The sequence below is a fragment of the Psammomys obesus genome, unplaced genomic scaffold, assembly GCF_907164565.1.
Source record: "Psammomys obesus unplaced genomic scaffold, mPsaObe1.curated_primary_1811, whole genome shotgun sequence".
Classification (NCBI taxonomy): domain Eukaryota; kingdom Metazoa; phylum Chordata; class Mammalia; order Rodentia; family Muridae; genus Psammomys; species Psammomys obesus.
In genome coordinates, this window is record NW_026585894.1 from 16011292 (window position 1) to 16031412 (window position 20121).

The 20121-nt window shown below is 41.8% G+C and overlaps 1 protein-coding gene across 7 annotated transcripts in view; it reads right to left on the reverse strand.

The window, feature by feature from the left end:
* Positions 1-992: 992 nt before the first annotated feature.
* Fhl1 (four and a half LIM domains 1) overlaps positions 993-20121 on the reverse strand; it is a 63476-nt gene continuing 44347 nt past the window's right edge. For 4 of the 7 annotated variants that reach the window (XM_055599646.1, XM_055599642.1, XM_055599643.1 and 1 more), the window contains 6 exons: positions 6245-6426; positions 5060-5234; positions 4330-4499; positions 3725-3911; positions 2916-3115; positions 2342-2500 (listed from right to left, as the gene is read on the reverse strand). In XM_055599646.1, coding sequence (XP_055455621.1) covers positions 2417-2500; positions 2916-3115; positions 3725-3911; positions 4330-4499; positions 5060-5234; positions 6245-6400 — 972 coding nt within the window. In that variant the 5' untranslated portion in view covers positions 6401-6426 and the 3' untranslated portion in view covers positions 2342-2416. Of the gene's footprint in view, positions 2501-2915; positions 3116-3724; positions 3912-4329; positions 4500-5059; positions 5235-6244; positions 6427-7786; positions 7838-14955; positions 15016-20121 lie in introns of those variants that run through there. The other 3 variants (XM_055599641.1, XM_055599645.1, XM_055599647.1) reach the window with 3 other exon arrangements.

The window sequence follows — 20121 nt, forward strand, 5'->3', positions numbered from 1 at the left end:
ACAAGCTATGGGCAAATGGCAATAGTGGAAAATTTCCCCTTTCAGTGGACTACGGGAAGGGGAGTGGGGAAAGAGGGAAGGTGGGAGGGTAAGACTGGGAGAGTTGAGAGAGGGGCTTTAATCAGGATGTATAATGAATAAATTATGAAGAAAAAAATTTAAAGGAAAAAAAGTTTCTGACATCCACCAAAATAGACATTATGTATGTATTTATGTATGTATGTATGTATGTATGTATGTATGTATGTATGTATGTATGTATGTATGTTTGTATTTATTTTCCTTTGCCAGGGTGGGGATTGTGAAAGCCAAACACTTTGCCACACTTCCAATCCACCTTCAGCTGAAATGTAGCTTATCAAAGTGCCCTCCAGGCCTATGGAGCCCCTTATGGGAGAAAGTACTGGGCATAGGACCTGAGCAGAGCAGGCACCCATTAACATTGCCATTGGCCTCTTGGGTCCTCTTAAAGTAAGACGTGGGACAGAGGAAGAGTGGCTAGGTAAGAATATGAGCTTCAGGTGTTCCGACTACACAGGGGCACAGTATGTCAGGCCAGCCTCTCCCTCTGCTCTTCCCCCTCCCCCATTGGGCTCTGAACCCAAGGAGGGTAGAGTTTGGGAGGGCAGGTGGTGAAGAGACAACGGCACAGGGATCCTGAACTCTAGAGAGTCAAAGGGAAAGGAAAGGAGGAAGTGAGTAAGAACCATGGATCCTTCTCAGGTGGCCTTCTCATCTGGGATTCTCTTCTTGCCTGTGCTATCCCGCCCAAATAAAAAGCGTCAGTCTTGCCTCTTGTGGGCTGAGGAAATCCAGGAAATGCTTTGAGGGCTGTTTCCTTTTGAAAAGTGGACCAGAGTGGTGCTACAAGCTTGTACATTGCACTGAATTGAGTATATCCTTGATGTCAGGAAGTAGGTTTCCGGAGTTGCTGGGGTAGCAGTATGTCAAATTCTCGCGCTTCCTTTGGGCAGAATAAGACAGGAGACATGTTTCTTCTATGCTGCTTTATTTTTGTAAGGATACACTGAAACGTTAGATGGAAACAGCTAATGACAAATGTGGAAATGAGGTGTTGGCATCTACAACCACTCCTACAGTAATATATGAATATGTATTTTCATGTTTATGCTGATATTGTCTCATTATATATGCAATATCATAATGAAGAGTACAGTTAAGTAGGCAATCCTGCGTTCTAAGGAAGCAGGAGGTGGAAAACAGTCCTGCCCTTGAAGGATGATGACAATCCCCAACAGCGCCCCCGAGACTCAGCTAAACTCGGAGGGAAAGTTCTAAAATCACAAAAAAGGGGACTTTGAAGTCTTCTTGAACACAGACAAAGAGCAGACAACAGCTAAGTTACAAGGAATTCAACCTGTCACGGTTCTGAAATGTATTTTTGTTGATGACAGCCCTGTGCCTGCTCAGGTACCCCTCTAGAGTTTTCGTCACTTCTACATGATGAATCTCAAAACTGCAGGATGTCTGAGGAGGCTCCAATATTGTCATGCAAGTTTCCAAACCGATAAACTATCTTACTATTCATTAAAACAAAACAATTTTTAAAAAAATTTAAAAGGACAGGAGGGTTAGTTTTGTTAAGCTTCCAGAAGTAGTCACTGTGACATTGTTCCGAAACAGGCTCATTTTCTCAGCTCTTCTTAGACTTCCCAAATCACCTGTGCATTCCATGCTTTAAAGCAGGAATGCTCAGAGAACACGCCACGTGGGGGAGTCAAATGTTAGTATGGGGGAAAAGTCAGTTGAGAATTACAGCTAAGTTCAAAATGTTAATTTTCTGGAAATTTGGGTTAGTTATGTGAAAGCACAAAAGAACAGAAGGAAGGTCAGAGTTTTGATGAGGAAATTAGACCATGCATTCTGGCAAGTTCTTTCACTGCCTACAGAAGAAGGTGAACAGTGAGTTGGAGCAGCCGCTGCAACTCTTGCACAACAGTCACGTGACTGTGGGTCCCAGCTGAGCCCCAAAGGCATGTCAGTGGGAGCCTTATCGCCTATGCTTCTTGCTTACATCACGAAGTGGCTACATGTTTAGCACTTTTCTGTTCTATGAGAAACATGCAGAAGAGTCAATCTAAGTTTTTGTTTTCCCATTGCAGCAACAGAAATTATTTTTGCTGCAAGGTTGCTCTTTGCTAAATCCTAATATGATCATTGTGTGCCCTTGGTTGATTAATACTGTAAAATGGGAGCAAAAACAGAAAAAGCAACTTTCAAGAGGTGGAAACTCACTCTTCCCCTATGGATAGTGCAGAGGGAGTGAGCAAAGGACACAAAGTATGGTTCAAATACCATTTTACAGGACAGGAGCCCCTGTCAAGTTACAGCTTTTTGGCACAGTCGGGGCAATACACCTGCTCATTATGAAACACAAAGCGTTTGTTGGCCAGATTCACGGAGCATTTTTTGCAGTGGAAGCAGTAGTCGTGCCAGGATTGTCCTTCATAGGCCACCACACTGGAGCCTTTACCAAACCCTGAGGAAAAACACAAGAAAACAGAGAGACAGCTGAATGAAGACAGATGATGACTCCAGGAGTCAGAGATAAAATGACAACTTGCCCATTCATTGAGCCAACAGGCACACTGTCAGTGTCTGCCTGGCTCTCTGCTCCCCTCTACTGGACCACGCATTGTCTCCCACCACGCATTGTCCCCCGCGCTGCCACTGTCCCCCTTGCCGCCGCAACCCTTCTATGGCTGTCAAGGACCTGAAAAGAGCTCAGCCAATGGTTTCCCTGATTTAAAGAACCCTTGTTCCCATGCCACCACCACTATAGCTCTGTGACGCGCCGACCTCCCAGCATAACCAGTGTCTTTTAAAGTCAGGGCCATGGCATCAAAGTGGCCACCAGGAGGCAAACTTGGGCTGTTTGTGGGGTGTGCACTTACCGGGCCTTGAGGAGCTGCTAAGCTTCGATTTTTTCTATAAAGAACCACCACCCACGAGGGACAAGTCCTCTCTCCACCCGGATGCCTGCCCCGGAGGTTGGCGCTGGGAAACAGGGTGAGAGGCAAGCGTTTCCCGTGGCACACTGGGGGCTTCCTAGCTTTAGAGACTGGGTGGCTCACTCTTGACACAGTCCTTTTCCCTGAGGATGGCAAAAGTCTTCTCAAATGTACATTTCAAGGCTCCCCGGGGAGATGGGAAAATTGGAGGCAAGGGAAAGGGCTCGGGGCACGTGGATCGCGGCCGCAAGATGAGGAATGAAGTGATTAGCATTGCTTCTGATCATAAAAAGATTAAAAATAAATCAAAATGATCCTGCTTAAGCAGGCCCCTTTGCACTAGCCTTCCACTATGAGGTGGTACAAACCCAGGTTATAGCTTTCCAGCTTCCCTAACCCTCCCCATTCCCTCTTTTTTGGCCCCTCCCCTGCCACTAGCCCCTCCCACCTATTTCCCCTTGCCCCCACCCCATCACCCATTTTCACCCTTGTGCAGGGCTTTGCTCCCAGGCTTGTGAACTCCCGGCATGTTAGTTGTCAACGGTAGTCAGGAAGTGTTCTGCCTTGCAAGGGTTAACCTGGCCTGGGAGACAATCCAAGCTATTGGGGGGGTGCCTGGGGAGCCACAATGGTAGGGGCAGAATGGCATTGTCTGGGGGTCTTTTGTGGATGAAACCGACGCCAGGAAGATGAGAGATGGTTACATGCGCAAAACCTAGCCTGGCAGACTTAGCAAGGACTCTTTAGCCTACCAGTGATGGGGTTCTTGCATCCAGCACACTTCTTGGCCACAAAGTTCTTGTAGCAATCCACGCAGTAATACTGGTCCTCCACAGCAGTGAAACGCTGCCCAGCCAGCTTCTTAGAGCAGGTAACACACACAAAGCACTCGGCATGCCAGGGCTGATCCTGGTAAGTGATTCCTCCAGATGTGATGGCCTAGACCAGGGAGTGTAGCACCGGGATTCAGATTCAACAACCAGGCACTGTGCTGGGTGCTTTGGTATATAGTATCTCATTTCATTACCACGACAGCCATGGGAGGCAGGTGCTATTATTATCCCCAATTTACAGATGAGGACACCGAGGCCCCTTATACAGAAGGTGAGCCTCTTCAGAAGGAAGTGAAGTAGAGGAAGCAGGCCTCCAGAGCCGGGGCTGCCTGGCTCAGAATGGAGGGGCACAAAGCTGTGATGCTGCTTTCTAACCCCAGGCTCCTCCTCTGTAAAATGGGCATAATAATTCCTACGTCACAGGGCTATCATGAAGATGGAATGAGACAGATGGTGTGTGTGCAAGTGCTCTGAAAACAGTCAAATACCAGGGAAACATTCAATGTAGATCTACCACAACATACCTTGTTGCATTTCACGCAATGCTTGGCAAACTTGGTCTCATGGCAAGTCACACAGTAGAAGTCCTCCCCTTTAGGGAAGAAGCTTCCGGTCCCAATGACTTGCTTGCAGTTGCTGCAGGTGAAGCAGTCTTTATGCCAGATGGTGCCCTTGTACTCCACGTTCTGGTCTCCTGCAGGGGGAAGCAATTGTATAGCCCCATTGACAGGCTCTGTAGTGAGCTGCATCTGCTCAGCTTCCCAGCCCACCCCCAGAGGTGAGGGGATGCAGGCCCTGCAGTCATTGGCTTCCCTCAGTCTATCCAGGTGCTACTTGCAGTCATGCCAACCCAGGGTTTTGTCACAGGTGGGGATCCTGGCAATACTATTTAGGATGAGGTACCTGAACCTCCACTCCCACCTCCACCAATGCAATGTCTTAGAGTTTCACTAGGGGGGGTGCCTAACCCAAAAATGCCTGAGGAAGAAGCATGCATGGGTCACTTACTACACCCAAAGGAGAAAATGCTACATACTTTTCACTTCATTCTCTTGTCACAGACTGTTCTCTCCAGTGCTCTTTAGTCTCCGAGTGTATGCGTGTGTGTGAGCATATATACGTACGCATATATACATGTATGTATATGTGTACATATATATGCTAAAATCTCAAAGCGGCTCACAGCAATGTTAGCCCCATCAGGACAAGCAAGCATACATCATGTCTTCCCTCAGGATGGGAGGGGGCCAATACCTGCCACAATGGCCTTGAAGCACCCTTTGCACCTGGGGGAGTCCTCCCGAGTGGCACACTTGTTGCACAGGATCTTGCCATCCTTGGACACAAAGGTCTCACTGGCCAAGGGGTGAAGGCACTTGGCACAACGGAAGCAGTTGTCATGCCAGTAGCGATTCTTATAGTGCACCTCCTAAACATCAAGCAGAGTAGGGTGGCCACTGTGAGGGGCACTGGGAGCAGTGGCATGAGCCTTACCATCATACACCAGGTTCTCCAGGGTCAGGTGACTACTCACTCAGATGTCAGCCCCTCCACTCGGGGATGCCCCGTGGTAAGTGCTTTTAGGAGTGACAGAAAGAAAACTGTGGTGAAGGTGAGAGCCTCACAGTTCCCAAAGTATGTAAGAGTACAGTTAGGAAAGACCTCATCACAAATCTAAAATCCAAAGTGCTCCAAAACCTCAAGCTTTTTGAGTATTAACAGATCTCAAAAGGAGAAAAGTACACATCTGGTCTCATGTGCCAGGTCACAGTTAAAACGCCGAAACAAAACTCACAGTTTATTCTGTGTCCCTGGGAAAAGCAAGACCTTTCCAGTCCATTCTGCTACAGTGCACAGATGCTACTCCACAATTTTTTTCTTTAAAAAATATATAACAACAATAAAAGAAAAGGAGGCCAGAGACCATGAATTTGAGAGAAAGTGCACAGGAGCTGGGGGATGCCCAGAAAGAGTTGGAGGGAGGAAATGGAAAGGGGAAAATTATATAATTATATTTAATTAAAAGAAAATCATTGTTTAAAATCATCTTCACGATATGAACACAGAGGCTATATGAAATGCAAATGAATTTTGTGTTTAGATTTGGGTATCATTATCAAGATCTTCCATTAAATATGCAGAGGTGTTATAAAATAAGAATCCAAAATCAAACACATTTGTTGCTGAGCATTTCAGATAAAGCCACTTAACTTATGCTACATAAAAACTGGCAAAGGCTTTAGTGGGCCATCTAGTTCAAGGCCCATATTCTTACTGTTTTAAGTTAGGGACATCATAAGCACCATGGGGATCAGAGAATCTGCCTCAAGCACTTAAAACTGTTGTTATGAAAATTCAAAATGGTGGTGTTGCTGGCAAGGCTTCAGGAAAGCACCTGAAGCCCAGCCTGCCCTATTTCCCCTCAGGGATAAGAGTTACCTTGGCATCAGCACTTATGGGCTTGCGGCATTCCACGCAGGTATTGGCGCAGAACTTGTCAAAGCACTTTAGGCAGCAGTGGTGGCCATCTTTCTGCACATACTTTTTCCCCTGCAGGGGGTCCCTGCAATAGTGACAGTCGAACTTCTCAGACATGGTGCCCACCTTATAGCTGGAGGGACCTGTAGGAACAAGCAAGCAGAAGAAATGTACAAGGGGAAGCACTGCTGCCGTGTAGTTGGGAAAACCCTATGGGTCCTTGGGGCCCAGCTTCCACTTAAGCCTGGCTAAGTTATCAAGTGTCACAGCAACCGATACTTCACTATGGCTCCCAGTAAGAAAATGCCTCTAATTTGAACTCCAAGTATCACATGTCAAGGGCCAGTAACTCCCTGGGGACATGTCAGAATTACTGTGCTGACTCACAGAGGACACTAAGGAGGACAAGTTGACCAGGGCTTATGCTGGTTAAGGTCACCACCCCAGAGGGATTCTGGGAGATTCATCCATTGTTGAACAGTGACCAGGAATAGAAACGGGAATGGAAAGGTGAGGGTGGGGGCGGGAAAAGAAGGCAAACTATTGGACAAGACAGGAATACCATGTGCATTACAGCACTGGTCCATGTGCTGACCCCTAGGCTAGCACAGACAGTTCAAGAATGAGGTCAAGCAGGGGCTGGGACCACTGCTCCTACAGCTACCCACCACTGGCAAAGCAGAAGCTTCTCTGACAGCTGTTACTTCATATTGTCACCTCATATTGGGGAGAATAGTGGTCTCACTTCAGTCCTGCCTACACAGCTCTATTAATCAGAATAGATACTTAACAGCTAAGTCATTACCCCCGGGTACACTTGCAGCCCTCATGAACTTATTCCAAATGTTTAAGGGTACTTGAAATCCTGCAGTAGCAGCTTCAGTCCTTGAAAAGATCCCAAAGCGTTTTGTCCCAGATACTTTCCCAATGGCTGAGGCCAGGGAAACAGCCATTCTTGCCTGGCATGGGTACAGTTTGCAATTATTTGTCACAGTGAGTTGCCATTTTGTGACACATCAAAATCATATATCTCTCCGGTCAAGCCAGTGAGGACTGGCTTATTTATTGAGGCATTTATTACATTTTGGCATATTTGCTGTTCTAAACAGCAAAAGTTTCAAGTATAATCTGAAAAAAAAAAACCTGACTTTTGCAAAGGGTTAAATCATTCCAAGAACTTCCTCCTTCCATTCCCCCCTTTGCTCCCCATCCGTACCCCAGCTGTGGTCCTAGGTAACCATAAAATAATAAGCTCCTTTGCCAAGTCATTTTTCTAAAGAATCCTCCCACCAGAAAGGGTTTTTATTAGTTCCCAGTTTCTTTACACGTAATGCTAATTTTTCATTCCCACTAAAAAAGAACTTTAGATAAGCAAGCAGACAGCAATTATTTAATTTGTGTTAGGAACACAAGAACTGAAAGTATTTTAACGCAAACCACTCACCCTGCCCCTAATTTAGAGAAAGAATGCGGGAAAGAAATGAGCAGTTGTCTGCTACTCACCGCTGCTCTGCCACCAACGGAATGGCCCCAAGCTCTTGCTTTGGGTTCCATTCCCAAGTCTTTTTTTTTTTTTTTTTTTAAATGTAACCACATGTCCAAATTGTTTGGATTCTGTTGCCATAGGCAACCAAATAGCAGAGAGTGAGCTAAGGAAACCACACCCTTTGTCTGGGAAACTGCTTGGGCTGCGGCTGGTGAACCCTCACTCAGACCCCCATCAGTCACTTATGCCAGTCACTCAACAAGGCCATGGAACACACACAACGCCCGCTGGCTTACACTTCCACCACCCAGGACCCTCATCTCAGAGAACTGACATAGGAAGCAAACAAGCAACATTTTTGTGCAAAGACAGTTCCTTGGCACAGTTGTATCCCTGTCAAGTCAATAGGGAAGAGAATATTTCTTGCTCGTGCTTTTCTCCAAGAACCCCTAGAGATGTTCCCTCATGTGCTTAGGTTAGATAGAGTACGTCCACACAAGGAAGTCAGGTCTACCTCCTTGAGCTACCCAGTTACTGTGAGGCATCTGTTCAACTTCCTGTGGCCTACAGGCACAAGTATCTGTGGCCATGACAGCCTATGAAAAATCCCTTTCCATTTGTTCTGGCTGGTCTCTCCAATTTGTTTTCTTATGCCATGTGGAAATTGTGCAACAATTGTTTGTGTACACCAATAAAGATGAGCTTAGGAGCAGGAGCCCTTTCTAACACACATGAGTCCCTGGTTTTAGTCCTTCAATCATTTAAACCACAAACTAAATAAAATGAAAGTAAACACAAGGAACTCAAGTCGGCAGTGGCTCCTAAGTGCCATGGCAAGGAAATAGAATTAACACAGTATTGCAATCCTGATGGAATTGACCCTCCAGAGCCTATCATCTTGGGCCATATTTGAAAAGCAATCATCCTCCCTTACCAAGTTCTCTATTTCTTGTTTAATATCACTCTCTTAATGTCTAGAAAAGCAGGATTGGAGTCTAAATATTTCTTTATTCAAGAACTATACTGTCTTTCCATATGAATTTGAGAATTGTTCTTTCAAGATCTGTAAAGAACTGTGTTGGTATTTTGACAGGAAGTGGATTGAATCTGTAGACTGCTTTTGGTAAGATGGCCATTTTTACTATGTTAATCCTGCCAAGCCATGAGCATGGGAGAACTTTCCATTTTCTGAGATCCTCTTCAATTTCTTTCTTCAGACTGCCCTTTCGATCACTTTCTCCTAGCAGGATGGCCTTTTCAGGCCACAGAGGAGAGGGTGAAGGCAGTGCTGATGAGACTTGATAGGCTGGGGTCAGATGGTAGAGGAGGAAAACTCCTCCTTTCTGAGGAATAGGGGAAGGGATGGGGGAAAGGAGGGAGGGTGGGACTGTGAGGAGATGAGGGAGGGGGCTACAATCAGGATATAAAATGAATAAATTATAAAAATTAATAATAAAGAACTATACTGATTCCCACCTAAAAGGAGTCCTACCTTTTGGCACTGCTGAGCTATAACTATGGTTTAAAATACAGGTTCTGGCATCACACAAAAGTAAAAAAAAAAAAAAAAAAAATGCTAGAAAAAACAGCAAATTTCATTTATAGGTATCTGATGGTCTTGTTTTGACTTTTCTTTGGGACAAACTCATTAGCCCAGGCTGGTCGTAAACTTGTAGGGAACCTTCTACTTTGACCTCCTAAATGTTGAAATTTTTATAGGAATAAGCTGGTTTCTAGAGGTTTTCCAGATGATAGCTACACTATGGTTCAGAGCACCAGAGAGATACCTGCCAAGCCTTCCTTACTTTAAAAGCATGTATTTTCAGAGACAATCCCAGGAGCAAGTGTCCAACCTTTTGACCCTGTGACATGATGCTGTGAACTACAAATGTGTTGGGGGCACATTCATAGCTATTCTGGGATGCATGTAATCTGCAGGTTGCAGGCTAAACATGCCTATACCAAAGTGTATTGAAAATGTCCATCAGTGAAAGCACACACTTCCACTTCATTCCTTTAAATGACAGGATCTTAAAGCACACCAAAGACATATTAAATGAGTCAACTCCAAGTTAATGGTACCAATAAGAAGGGCCTTGGGTCTCAGTGTTTTTAAGTTTTGGGTCTCAGTGTTTTTAAGTTTTGGCTTTTGGCAGTACATCTTTTTGTTGTTGTTGTTTTGGTTTCTGTTTGTTGTTTTTAAGACAAGGTTTTTTGGTGTAACAGCCTTGGCTGTCCTGGAACCCACTCTGTAGATTAGGCTACCCTTGATCTCAGAGATCCACCGCCTCTGCCTCCAAGTGCTGGGATTAATGGCATGTGCTGCAACCACCACCACCTGGCTATTTATTTACATTTTAAAAGCCGGAGAAATCAGGATCACCTCAGATTTCCCAGTGCAGTATACTTAAATCTAGATTCTGTATGCAGCTGGAGAAAACATATTTCAAAGAGACTATTTAAGAACTGATTTTGAACAGTTGACAAGTCATTTCTATGTGTAGAAACACCTATTAATCAAGAAAAGATAGATATGACTAGGAATGTTGGCTTTATCACCTAATGCTAAACAAGATGGAAATACTTAAAGTATATTAGTAATGTCAAATTTATTAACTTTATTTTTTTCAAGATATCTAAGTGAAATTTTGTGCAACCTGAATTAGTTTCATTTGTCTGATAGTATGATTAGTTGGTACAAAAGTATTTCAAACCCTTATAACATGTTTTACTACAAACCTGGAGTAGTATATTCCTCCTAGTGAGATGTTTCACTACACCAAAACATTGCATAAAATATAGGTAATATGATCAAGACCATTCACAGGAATTAAGGGCGCTAAGGACCCACCTGACAAATGGCAATGCTGGCACAAAGGCTCCTAAGGGAGAATAAATGTCCTAAGTAGCAAGTACAAAGAAAAATGGAGCCGCAGTTCAGAATTCGTGAGAAAGGGAAAGCTTGCAGCATCCCCCCTTTTCCTTCTGTAGAAATCACCAGATGAGAAAGAAAAATGAACCTTTTTGGTGGGGCTCTCTCTACTCTTGTTGAATCTCACACTCTAGCATTTATCTCTTAAGAAATAAATGTATCCTCTTAGCAACTTATAGGTACATGAAATGTTCAACCTTTTACACCCTACAAACTTCCAGACACATTTGCCTTGACCTATTGTGGTTTTAACTTGGAAAGGCCATCCATTATTAAAAGAAAATTTTGCTTCACGCATTTACAATGCTGCTTCCCTTATTGCTTCTTTGTGGAGAACACTGTGTCCTAGGCTGTCTTCTTTGATGGATTTTGATCCCTTTGTGGCCTTCGTTTGTACATGGTAGGGAGATTTCTGACACAGATAATTCTGCCACTATAATAAAAGCCCAAGGATCTAGTCCAGGACCTTATATATAGAAACCATTCTGTATGCCCTGCTGGCAGACAGATGGAGAAAGGTCAGCACTCTTAACCTTCTAAAACTTCAGTGTGTGGACAGGCACTCAAAATGGATTCCAAGCCAAGGATCTGAACCTCTATTTCTAGGCAATATTGATTTTCCTTCTGGAATATTTTTTCTCTTTCATGAATGAAATTCTCTTCTACTTTTATGGATAAAGGAACCAAATACAATGCAAAATACTATTTCCCCATTTGAAAACTCACCTCCCATTATCCTAAGGTCCCTAAACTATACAAAGCAGGCATGTGAATGGCATCTAATTTTTGCAAGCCATCCTTGATATAAATGTGTTTATAGCAATTCTAGATGCTTAGCTTAATACAGTTAGAATATAGCTGAGTGATCAAACATTCTAAGCTGGGAGCCTAACATCTTCATTCAATAAGTAAGCTTCATCTTTCAGAAAACAAACAAACAAACAAACAAAAAACCTGATTTATATGCAAAATGCTGATTTATATGCAAATTGCCTACAGAAACCTCAATAAAAATTTAAGGGACAGAGGGGATGGGTCTATCAGTAAAATGCTTTTGCGAGCATGTGGACTTGACTTTGGATCCCCAGCATCTACTTCAAAAGACAGGCACACTTGTGTGTGCTTGAGGAGACAGTGAGAGTATAATCCCTGACACTTTTACTGACTAGCCAGGCTAGCTGAATTGCTCAGCTCCAGGTTCAGAGAGCGCCTGTCTCCAACATAAGATGAAGAGTAACTGGAAACACCCAACACTGACTACTGGCCTCTCCGGTTATGTGTGCCTGTGCACACGTACACAAACCTACACACGCACACAGGATTAAGCACCCTTACACAGATGTGTGCACACACAAAAGAAGACTGGCCTAGCTTCCCATTTACTCATACAGACATCCTAACTAACACTTAGAAACGAAGCAGGAACTACACATCAGTTAATTAGAGCAGGGAACTCTCCTGCAACACTTCTCTTAGTGTGCACCTGTTACAGAAACCTTGTAGTTCACAAAGTCTTGCTCGTGGTTTTATATAGTTTCTAATGTCCTTCATGCTAATGTTCATTTATCCCTCAAATCAAGTGGTTCAAATGAAAATTTCAAGGGAAAGTGGGTGTTATATCTAGGCAGCCTTGTCTGTGTGCTTTGCCTGACTGCTCGAACACAGCAAACACTGAACACCACCCAGATGGTAAACAAAACCCAGCCTTTTTCTAGTCTGTTCATTGCTTGGTGTGGCACATCGGCGCCATAGCAATAAATATTGGCTTCCAGAGAAAAGGGCATATTGCACTCCTGAGGACATTCAACAAATGGAAGGAAGTGTCAGCTGATGAATAAGACACTTGTGTGACAGATAGCCTAACACACACCTGGAGGTATCATCAGACATTTGGTAATAAAACACCTAAATAGCTTCAAGGTGATGGAGCTCATGAGTCACAGCAGAAAAGCAGTCTCTCATCAAATATCATAGAAAATTCAGGAAGTATTGCTGTTGCTGTTGTTGTTATTATTATTATTTGCTTAAAAATACAACACGAACACAATGATTCAATGTTACTAGCAACTTCTCTAATGTCATGTTTGATTAAAAAAATTAAAAGATGTTCTGGTTCACTGTTATACATACAGATAACACCATTTTAGTTCATGTCTGGTACAAGAAGGGTTGGATACATGATTCTTAAATGAAATCATATCTTCTATTTTTCCATCAAAGTTGTGACTACTATTACTCTGTCTGTCTGTCAGTGGTTTTAAGAAGGCAGTCCCCTTTGACTCCTCTCCTTTTCCCCCAACTGTCAATTTCCATTTCTGGCCTTTAAAAAGAAAAAAAAGGGGGGGTCCCCCGTGGTGGTGGTACACGCCTTTAATCTCAGCAGCACTCAGGAGGTAGAGGCAAGTGGATCTCTGAGTTTGAGGCCAGCCTAGGCTACAGAGTAAGTTCCAGGACAGCCAAGGCTACACAGAGAAACCCTGTCTCTGAAAAAAAAAAAAGTGTGCCACCTGTTTGAGGAGTACTGGGCAGTTGGCTGGTGAAGAGAAATGGTAAGTATAGGATATGAAAATTATCTTAATTAATTCTCTCTACACCCTCATACTGGGCCTTGACTTGAAAAGCCAAAGAGTAAAAGGAATTGAATTGATTTTTTTTCAGACAAAAATGTTCAATGTGGAAAGTATACACTTTTGTCCTTAAAATATCCTGACTGTGTGTGTGGCCAACTAAAATCGAATCCAAATCCAAAAGACAGAACCTTCCTGTTGGCCAACTGAAGCACATTTCAGAGTGACAGTGACTTTCTTCCTGCGAGGTCTTCTCTCCTCTATGAAACTAGTTATTCTCTGCTTCTTTGCAACTGAACCTAACATCTTGTAAACTGTTATTGATTTGCAAAATCATATAACAAATGTACACAATTGTTCTAACAATTTAGGTATTATTTAATTTATTACCATCATTATCATCATTTTCACCACCTAAAAGTTTAGGTAATAATTTTAGGTATGCCATAAATACTACCTATTAAACAATTGCTTTTGACCCTTAAGTAGTAAACAAATCTACCACCAGTTGATGTACGTAGAGTCAGTTTCTCACCACCAGTTGATGTACGTAGAGTCAGTTTTTCCATAGAAAAACTGGTACTGCTGATTGGTTGGCAGATAATCACCATCTCAGACATGTGCTACCATGTTTGTAAAACAGTCTCTTAGGGTTACAGAAAAATCAAACAGCTTTGAAACTCTCAGAAACTGCATAGTAATTAAACTTCTAATTAATATTAATTAACGTGGTGAACTGCACTTCAGTATATGTGCTTTAAAATATTGAAAAAGGAATTTCTTCAAAAACTTATTTCCATTGTCAAAATATCAACAGGCAATCCCTAGTTTCAAAAATAAAACTTGCAAACAAACAAACAAACAAACAAACAAACAAACCAAAAGACAATAGAAACTTTGTCCCTTAACCTGAAAGTTGGGAAACAGGACCGAATGTTTAGCTTCCACCCAACTATCTTCATTGGCTCCAAGAAAGGGAACCGTTACTTGGATAGAGGGCAACAGAGAAACAGCTACATTCTTGGCTTTAGAGAGTGACAAAGACAGCAGTACTGGGTTTCCATTCTCTAGCCCCTATTTCACAGGCATCTTGTTTAAGGTCAGAATGATCCCTAATGCCAGGCTATAAAACATGAGGAAAACTCTCATTCATGGTTTTTATCTAGGGGATAGAAAACTTTTTCAGCTGAGAATAACAAAGACCATATTTTCCAAAACAAAAAGACCGGTAACTGCTTCTTTAGAAAAATTACAAATATTGTTCAGAAAAAGGAAAGATGTGTTAATTCCTTTATAGATACTATACCTACAAATAATCCTCCTTCCTTTCCATATTCAACTTCTCTTTCCCTAAACACCTTAAGTTAGATTTCAAGCACTGTACAGAGCAGTCTAACAACCCACGACACAAAAACGAAAAATTCAAACTTCTTTCCTCAAGTCATCTCTTAGTTTCAAAAGATATCCTGAAATATAAAAATCAATAAATAAATCAAAACATCTAAGCTTACTTAAGAAAGAACACTTAGGTCTTTAAAATAGCACAAGAACAAGACAGCAGCTAGGATTTACTTACCATTTACACAGCACTAAAATCATTCAGTCCAAATTCATCTTTTATACAAATGACAGATTCACTGGCCTAAAACAACTCTCCTCTAGATAAGAGAAAGAACAGAGTTTTTACCTGAGTGCCTTTGAGAAGCCATGGCTCAGAGGCCAAGTTCAGGAGCAGTACCAAGACCTGTCTTCTCTCAACCCCAGATGATAATGCTGTGGCTCATTTGTGAACATACATTTAAGGGGAAGCAGCTCACACAAAAATAACCAAGAGCAGATGTCCCACCCCTCCCCTGAGATCACAACCTTAATCCCACTAGAAAATTCTTAACCATTTTAGGTATCCAAGGGAGAAGAATAGGACCCAGTAAAAATACCAAACGCTACATATAAATACCTGTGGGGCTACTCAGCATCCAAATTAGCTTCAGAGCCAGAAAGGCCACATAGAAAGTCATCCCCATGCCGGAATAAATTTTGGATTCAGCTCTTACATAGCTTAATGCTGAGCCAACCTTATTAATTCACTTTATATGCCACAAGAGCTTGCCTTTGGTCCTATAAATAATCCATTTTGCCCTGATAATAATGAAATTAACTATAGGAAATGGACTTTTGCTACTAGTGTAATTAAAGGAAGCTAGACACTACAATGAGAGAGCTTAAGAGCATTATAGACATTTAATGTATTCTTGGCTTTGTACCAGCAAACAGCAGATAACTGAAACAGGCATCAGCTCTAGGCACCCTAATACCAGGAACTGATAGAACAGAATGGTATAGGTCCCACCCATGCACACCCAGCTACTTCTATGCTAAAGACAGTCTGCCTTACAGTTTTTGCTGCCACCACCAATGATAAAAACATGCATACAGATATCAACCATCATACGTTATAGTCGTTCCATGGGCTGGACACTGGTGACTGTGAACAGGTTCTGCGAAACGCGTCAGTGTCTGTCTAGGGCCTTTCCTTTGCCCTGGCTCCTACCTCACTGGCTTCCTTGCTGTCCCCCCTACCCTCTCAGCACAAAGCCTTTCCCAGCTGTTCTTCTCACTGTCTGAACTCTTCACTGAAAGCCACTCCAAGAGTGAAGTCTCTGACCATATGTACAGTTCTAACTGGGCCCATATTGTTCCCATCTTCTCCCTGCTACTCTTCTCCAATACAATTTTCCTTCAGTTCTAAAGCCCTTCTAACAGCAGGCATCAAAGTGACTTCTCTGTTTGTTTGTTTGTTTGTTTGTGTGTGTGTGTGTTTTTTTTTCTTATTCTTCCTTCTGCTCTGTGCTGGTGGTCTTATCCAGAATACAGCCCAGCTCCAGAGAAGTACTCAAGAGCTATCTGTTTAAGGAATACATTAAGACAAACCAAAAATGTCAATTAATCCTCCAAAACACACTCCCATCTATAATCTAAAAAGTGGCTCCAAAATAGAGAAAAGACTTTTATTCTGGGACAGGTCCTGGGGTTGGTACTTAACAACCACTATTTTGTTTGATATTGTATGTTCCAGGCTGTTCCTGCAGCACAGAGTAAGCTAATGTGATGTGAACAGATGGGTAAATGAGTTTCCCAGTTCTTTTGGCCTTTAAGCTTTCAAGGAAAAGTTATTCAAGAAGATAGCTGAACTTTCTGCCCTCTCTTGGTTACCTGAAAACGGTCATACGAATAAAATTCAGGATACCTAGTTAAAAAAAATGAGCCTAGGAAAATAAGGTATGTGGCATTGTGCTCTCTTCCATAACTTCCTAGGTATTTCCTTGTTCAACATTATTATAACAGCCTGAATAGTTACAACAATACCACACCCCTAAAATCAATATACACTGTTCACCTAGGGAAACAGTGGCTTGAATGTTATAGGAGCAATGAACCATTTTATTATTATATTTAAGTCCTACTTCACAAAATGAAAGCCACATCTGGTACCATTACTGAGACTAAGAACTTGTAGTTAGACAGGCCATAGACCATAGGAGAGAATATACTATTATTATTCTGCTATATGGGCATAGTATTAAGATGACTCCTAATGAATTATCATTATACCCATGAATTAGTGCATCTCTCAATCCTCATCAGAAAATCTTTCTTTTTGCAGTAGATGATGATTAACATAGAAACCCCACAACTGGTCAAAGTATAGAGACTAATACTGAACAATGTTCAGCCCTAAATGGAACATCTATACTGCATCACCTTTCCTGATGTTCATAGATCCTTGTGGAAGAAGGGACAGAAAGATTGTAAGAGCCGGGGGACCATGGATTACTACAAGGAAATAGTACTTTCCATGTGCAGCAGCGCATTTACACATATGAGTTCACAGCAGTCAAGACAGCATGCACAAAACCCTCACAGGCTCTAGCCAGGCAAAATCCCAGCATAGAGGGAGAATGGTAGAGACCAAATCCAACCACTAATTAAGTCGTTACTGGCAACTGGTAGTTGCTAAGAGAGAACAATCATCTTTCCTTAAGGATGTGACCCCTGGAAGATTGACTATGCTTCAGTTAAAGGACAAAGAGCCAAGAGTATATGAGCAGTACAAACTCTACTTGATAAGTTAAAAAAAAAAAAACAACAGACAACACGGGGTGAAAGGAGGTTGAATCTTGGAGGTGTTCAGAGAAGGAGGTGATTATGATCAAGATATATTGTACGGAATTCTCAAAGAGCTAGTTAAAAGTGAGCATAAAAGAGAAATAAAGTGAAAAAATTAAAGGTCCTTTTCCAAAAGAAAAAAAAACAATTTCTCAGTAAGAACAGTTAATAAATTATTTTATCTTGGGTTAGTTGTTCAGACACTTTGATGGCTACTTAGCAGATACCCAATCAGTCACTAACTTCACTGGCATTTGAGCTCATTTTGTTATACATTAATAAGATAATATTTAACAATATCTTTGATAATCATAATGTTTACAAAACTTTGTAACGTTTACAAAGTTGTACTGTTTAGTGCTGGGAGAAGCTATCTGGAAGTTAGTGAACAATTCTGTTTGGTACCTATCCTATGCTAGCCATAGCAGGATGACTTTTTTATTGAGTGCTAGTTATCAAATCCTTTCAGCCACCTCTGACATATAATTCTCTCAAGACCATTTACATCAGAGTTTATCTACTCATCCTTGTCTTCCAATAATTCATGGATGCATTTTATCTTCCCATTGGAATCTATCCGTGATTATGCTAACCCATCCATTAGTTTCTCTTATACGACAAACACTTGTTGAACAGATGTCCTACTAAACTGCAAAGTGATTTGTTAGACAGGAAAATTAAGTATGATCCTTATTTTGAAGTGTTACCTGGATAAACATACAAATTATTTCCATGCAAGGTGGAGCATGGTATTACAGGAAAGATCTACAGTGTTATCATTGTTCATCATTGACAGATATTATGTCAAGATAAAAAGCAGAAAACACTTGATAGAGATCATGGCATCTATGCTATGATTTATTCCTGAACAGTGAAGACAAGTGGGCAGAGAATGCAGAGAGGGCATTCAAGAAAAAGGTAGCATGTGGGTCAAGATAGGAGAGGAATATGAAGCCTGCTTAAGAAAGAGAATGAAGTCTGGTTGGGAGAAGGCTGTTATAGGCGGAGTGATAAGAAAGAAAGCAACTAAAGCTAGAGGCTGGAAAGCCAGAGCACACAGGGTAATTTTTTTTTTCCAATTGGTGCAAAAAAAAAAAGAGTATGATTTGAGTGATATAGGCAGTGATAAGGATAGATATCAAAGGAAGAACATAAAGGCAGAAAAGTGGCCTTGACAAGTACTGCATTTGACCAGTACCTTTATATATAGCAGGGCTAAATGAATGTGAGGTACCAGCAATGCAGACAGAAAGGAAAGGCTAGATAGAAAGGATATTATAGGACAGGAAAGAGGGGGTTACTAGCTACAAAGGAGGGGATATAGTAAACAAGCTCCCTGAAGTTGAGATTCTAGGTGAGAGGGAAAATGCGGAGAAGAGTGGCACTTCATTTAGCCTTTTACAGTGATGTTCTTCTGAGATGTCAACAGCTTTTCGAGTCAAGAAAGACCGAATGTAAGATCATAATAGAATACCATTTGTGAGAAGTCTCATGTGCAATATAATCCTAGACGCTGTCTCTGAACAGCCACTGGGAGGCTCACACTTCAGAGTTCAAATAGATGAAACCCAAGAGTCAAACAGCATATTCGGTGACCCACTTGGCCCACATATATCTCAAGACTTCTCCTCCTTCAAAGCATGATTGGTGGTCAGCCCTCTGTCTTCCTCTGTTCTCCTTTTACTCAAAACATTTTCCAAATTCCTGAAAAAACTTATTCCAACAATGAAATGCCACTAGTCATGGCCAAAAGTGAGTCTGGTTACAACATGGAATGGATTCTTGGTGATTTTATCTTGAACTTTTATACATTATTTTATTTTTACCTACTAATAAATTAATACACCTCAAGTTTCTCTCAGTATAATTTTGTCTGGCTGCAAGTCCGTCCACCACCATTTCTCCTGAGTGAGTCTAAACACAAGATTAAAGCATCTCGTCATGTACTATGATATGTTGTGATTCAATGTTGAACTGTCCAGAGTATTTTTTTTGCCCTGTGTACTCTTGCCAAAAATAATTCCAAAGCAGCTTCAGCCATCTCAGGTTCCTGGCAGTCTTTAAGGTTGGAAGAACCCTTTGCCAACTGACATGTCCAATTGTGCAATGTCACTTCTTAAATGTCACAATTCCCAGCATACCCATGAGAGAGCAAAATGAAGGAACACTCTGGGATTACACAAGTGCCACTTCATAACACAAGAGTCAAATAAAAGCCCAGAATTCTGCTTGCCCACAACATGTCTGAGTCTCAGAAAAACAGACAAACAAACAAAAAAACAAGAGTGGCTATGGAAAAGGGGGCACCTATGATAACGGACATAAGATATACAAAAAGACTATAAATAACAAAGCAACTTGAAAATGCCAAGTAAGTCTATTGAAGATAGATAAGCTTTCTTTACAATACTCACTCCGGAACTACGAACGGAAGCATATGCCATGGTCTCTGGACTCTGATTTTTGGAAATGTCATCCTATGATTAGTAATAGTTTTAAAGTCTCTTGTCCCTAAAGTCTGTCCTTCCCCATGTTTTTAAAGAAACTATCACAACCATATCCTATAGATATTTTTCATGAGACTCTAACCAGAAGCCACCATTAAGATAACCCTGAACATATGGCTATTAAAGTATGGCTTTATGATGATAATCTTAGACTTTAAAACAAAAAAAAAAAAAAAAAA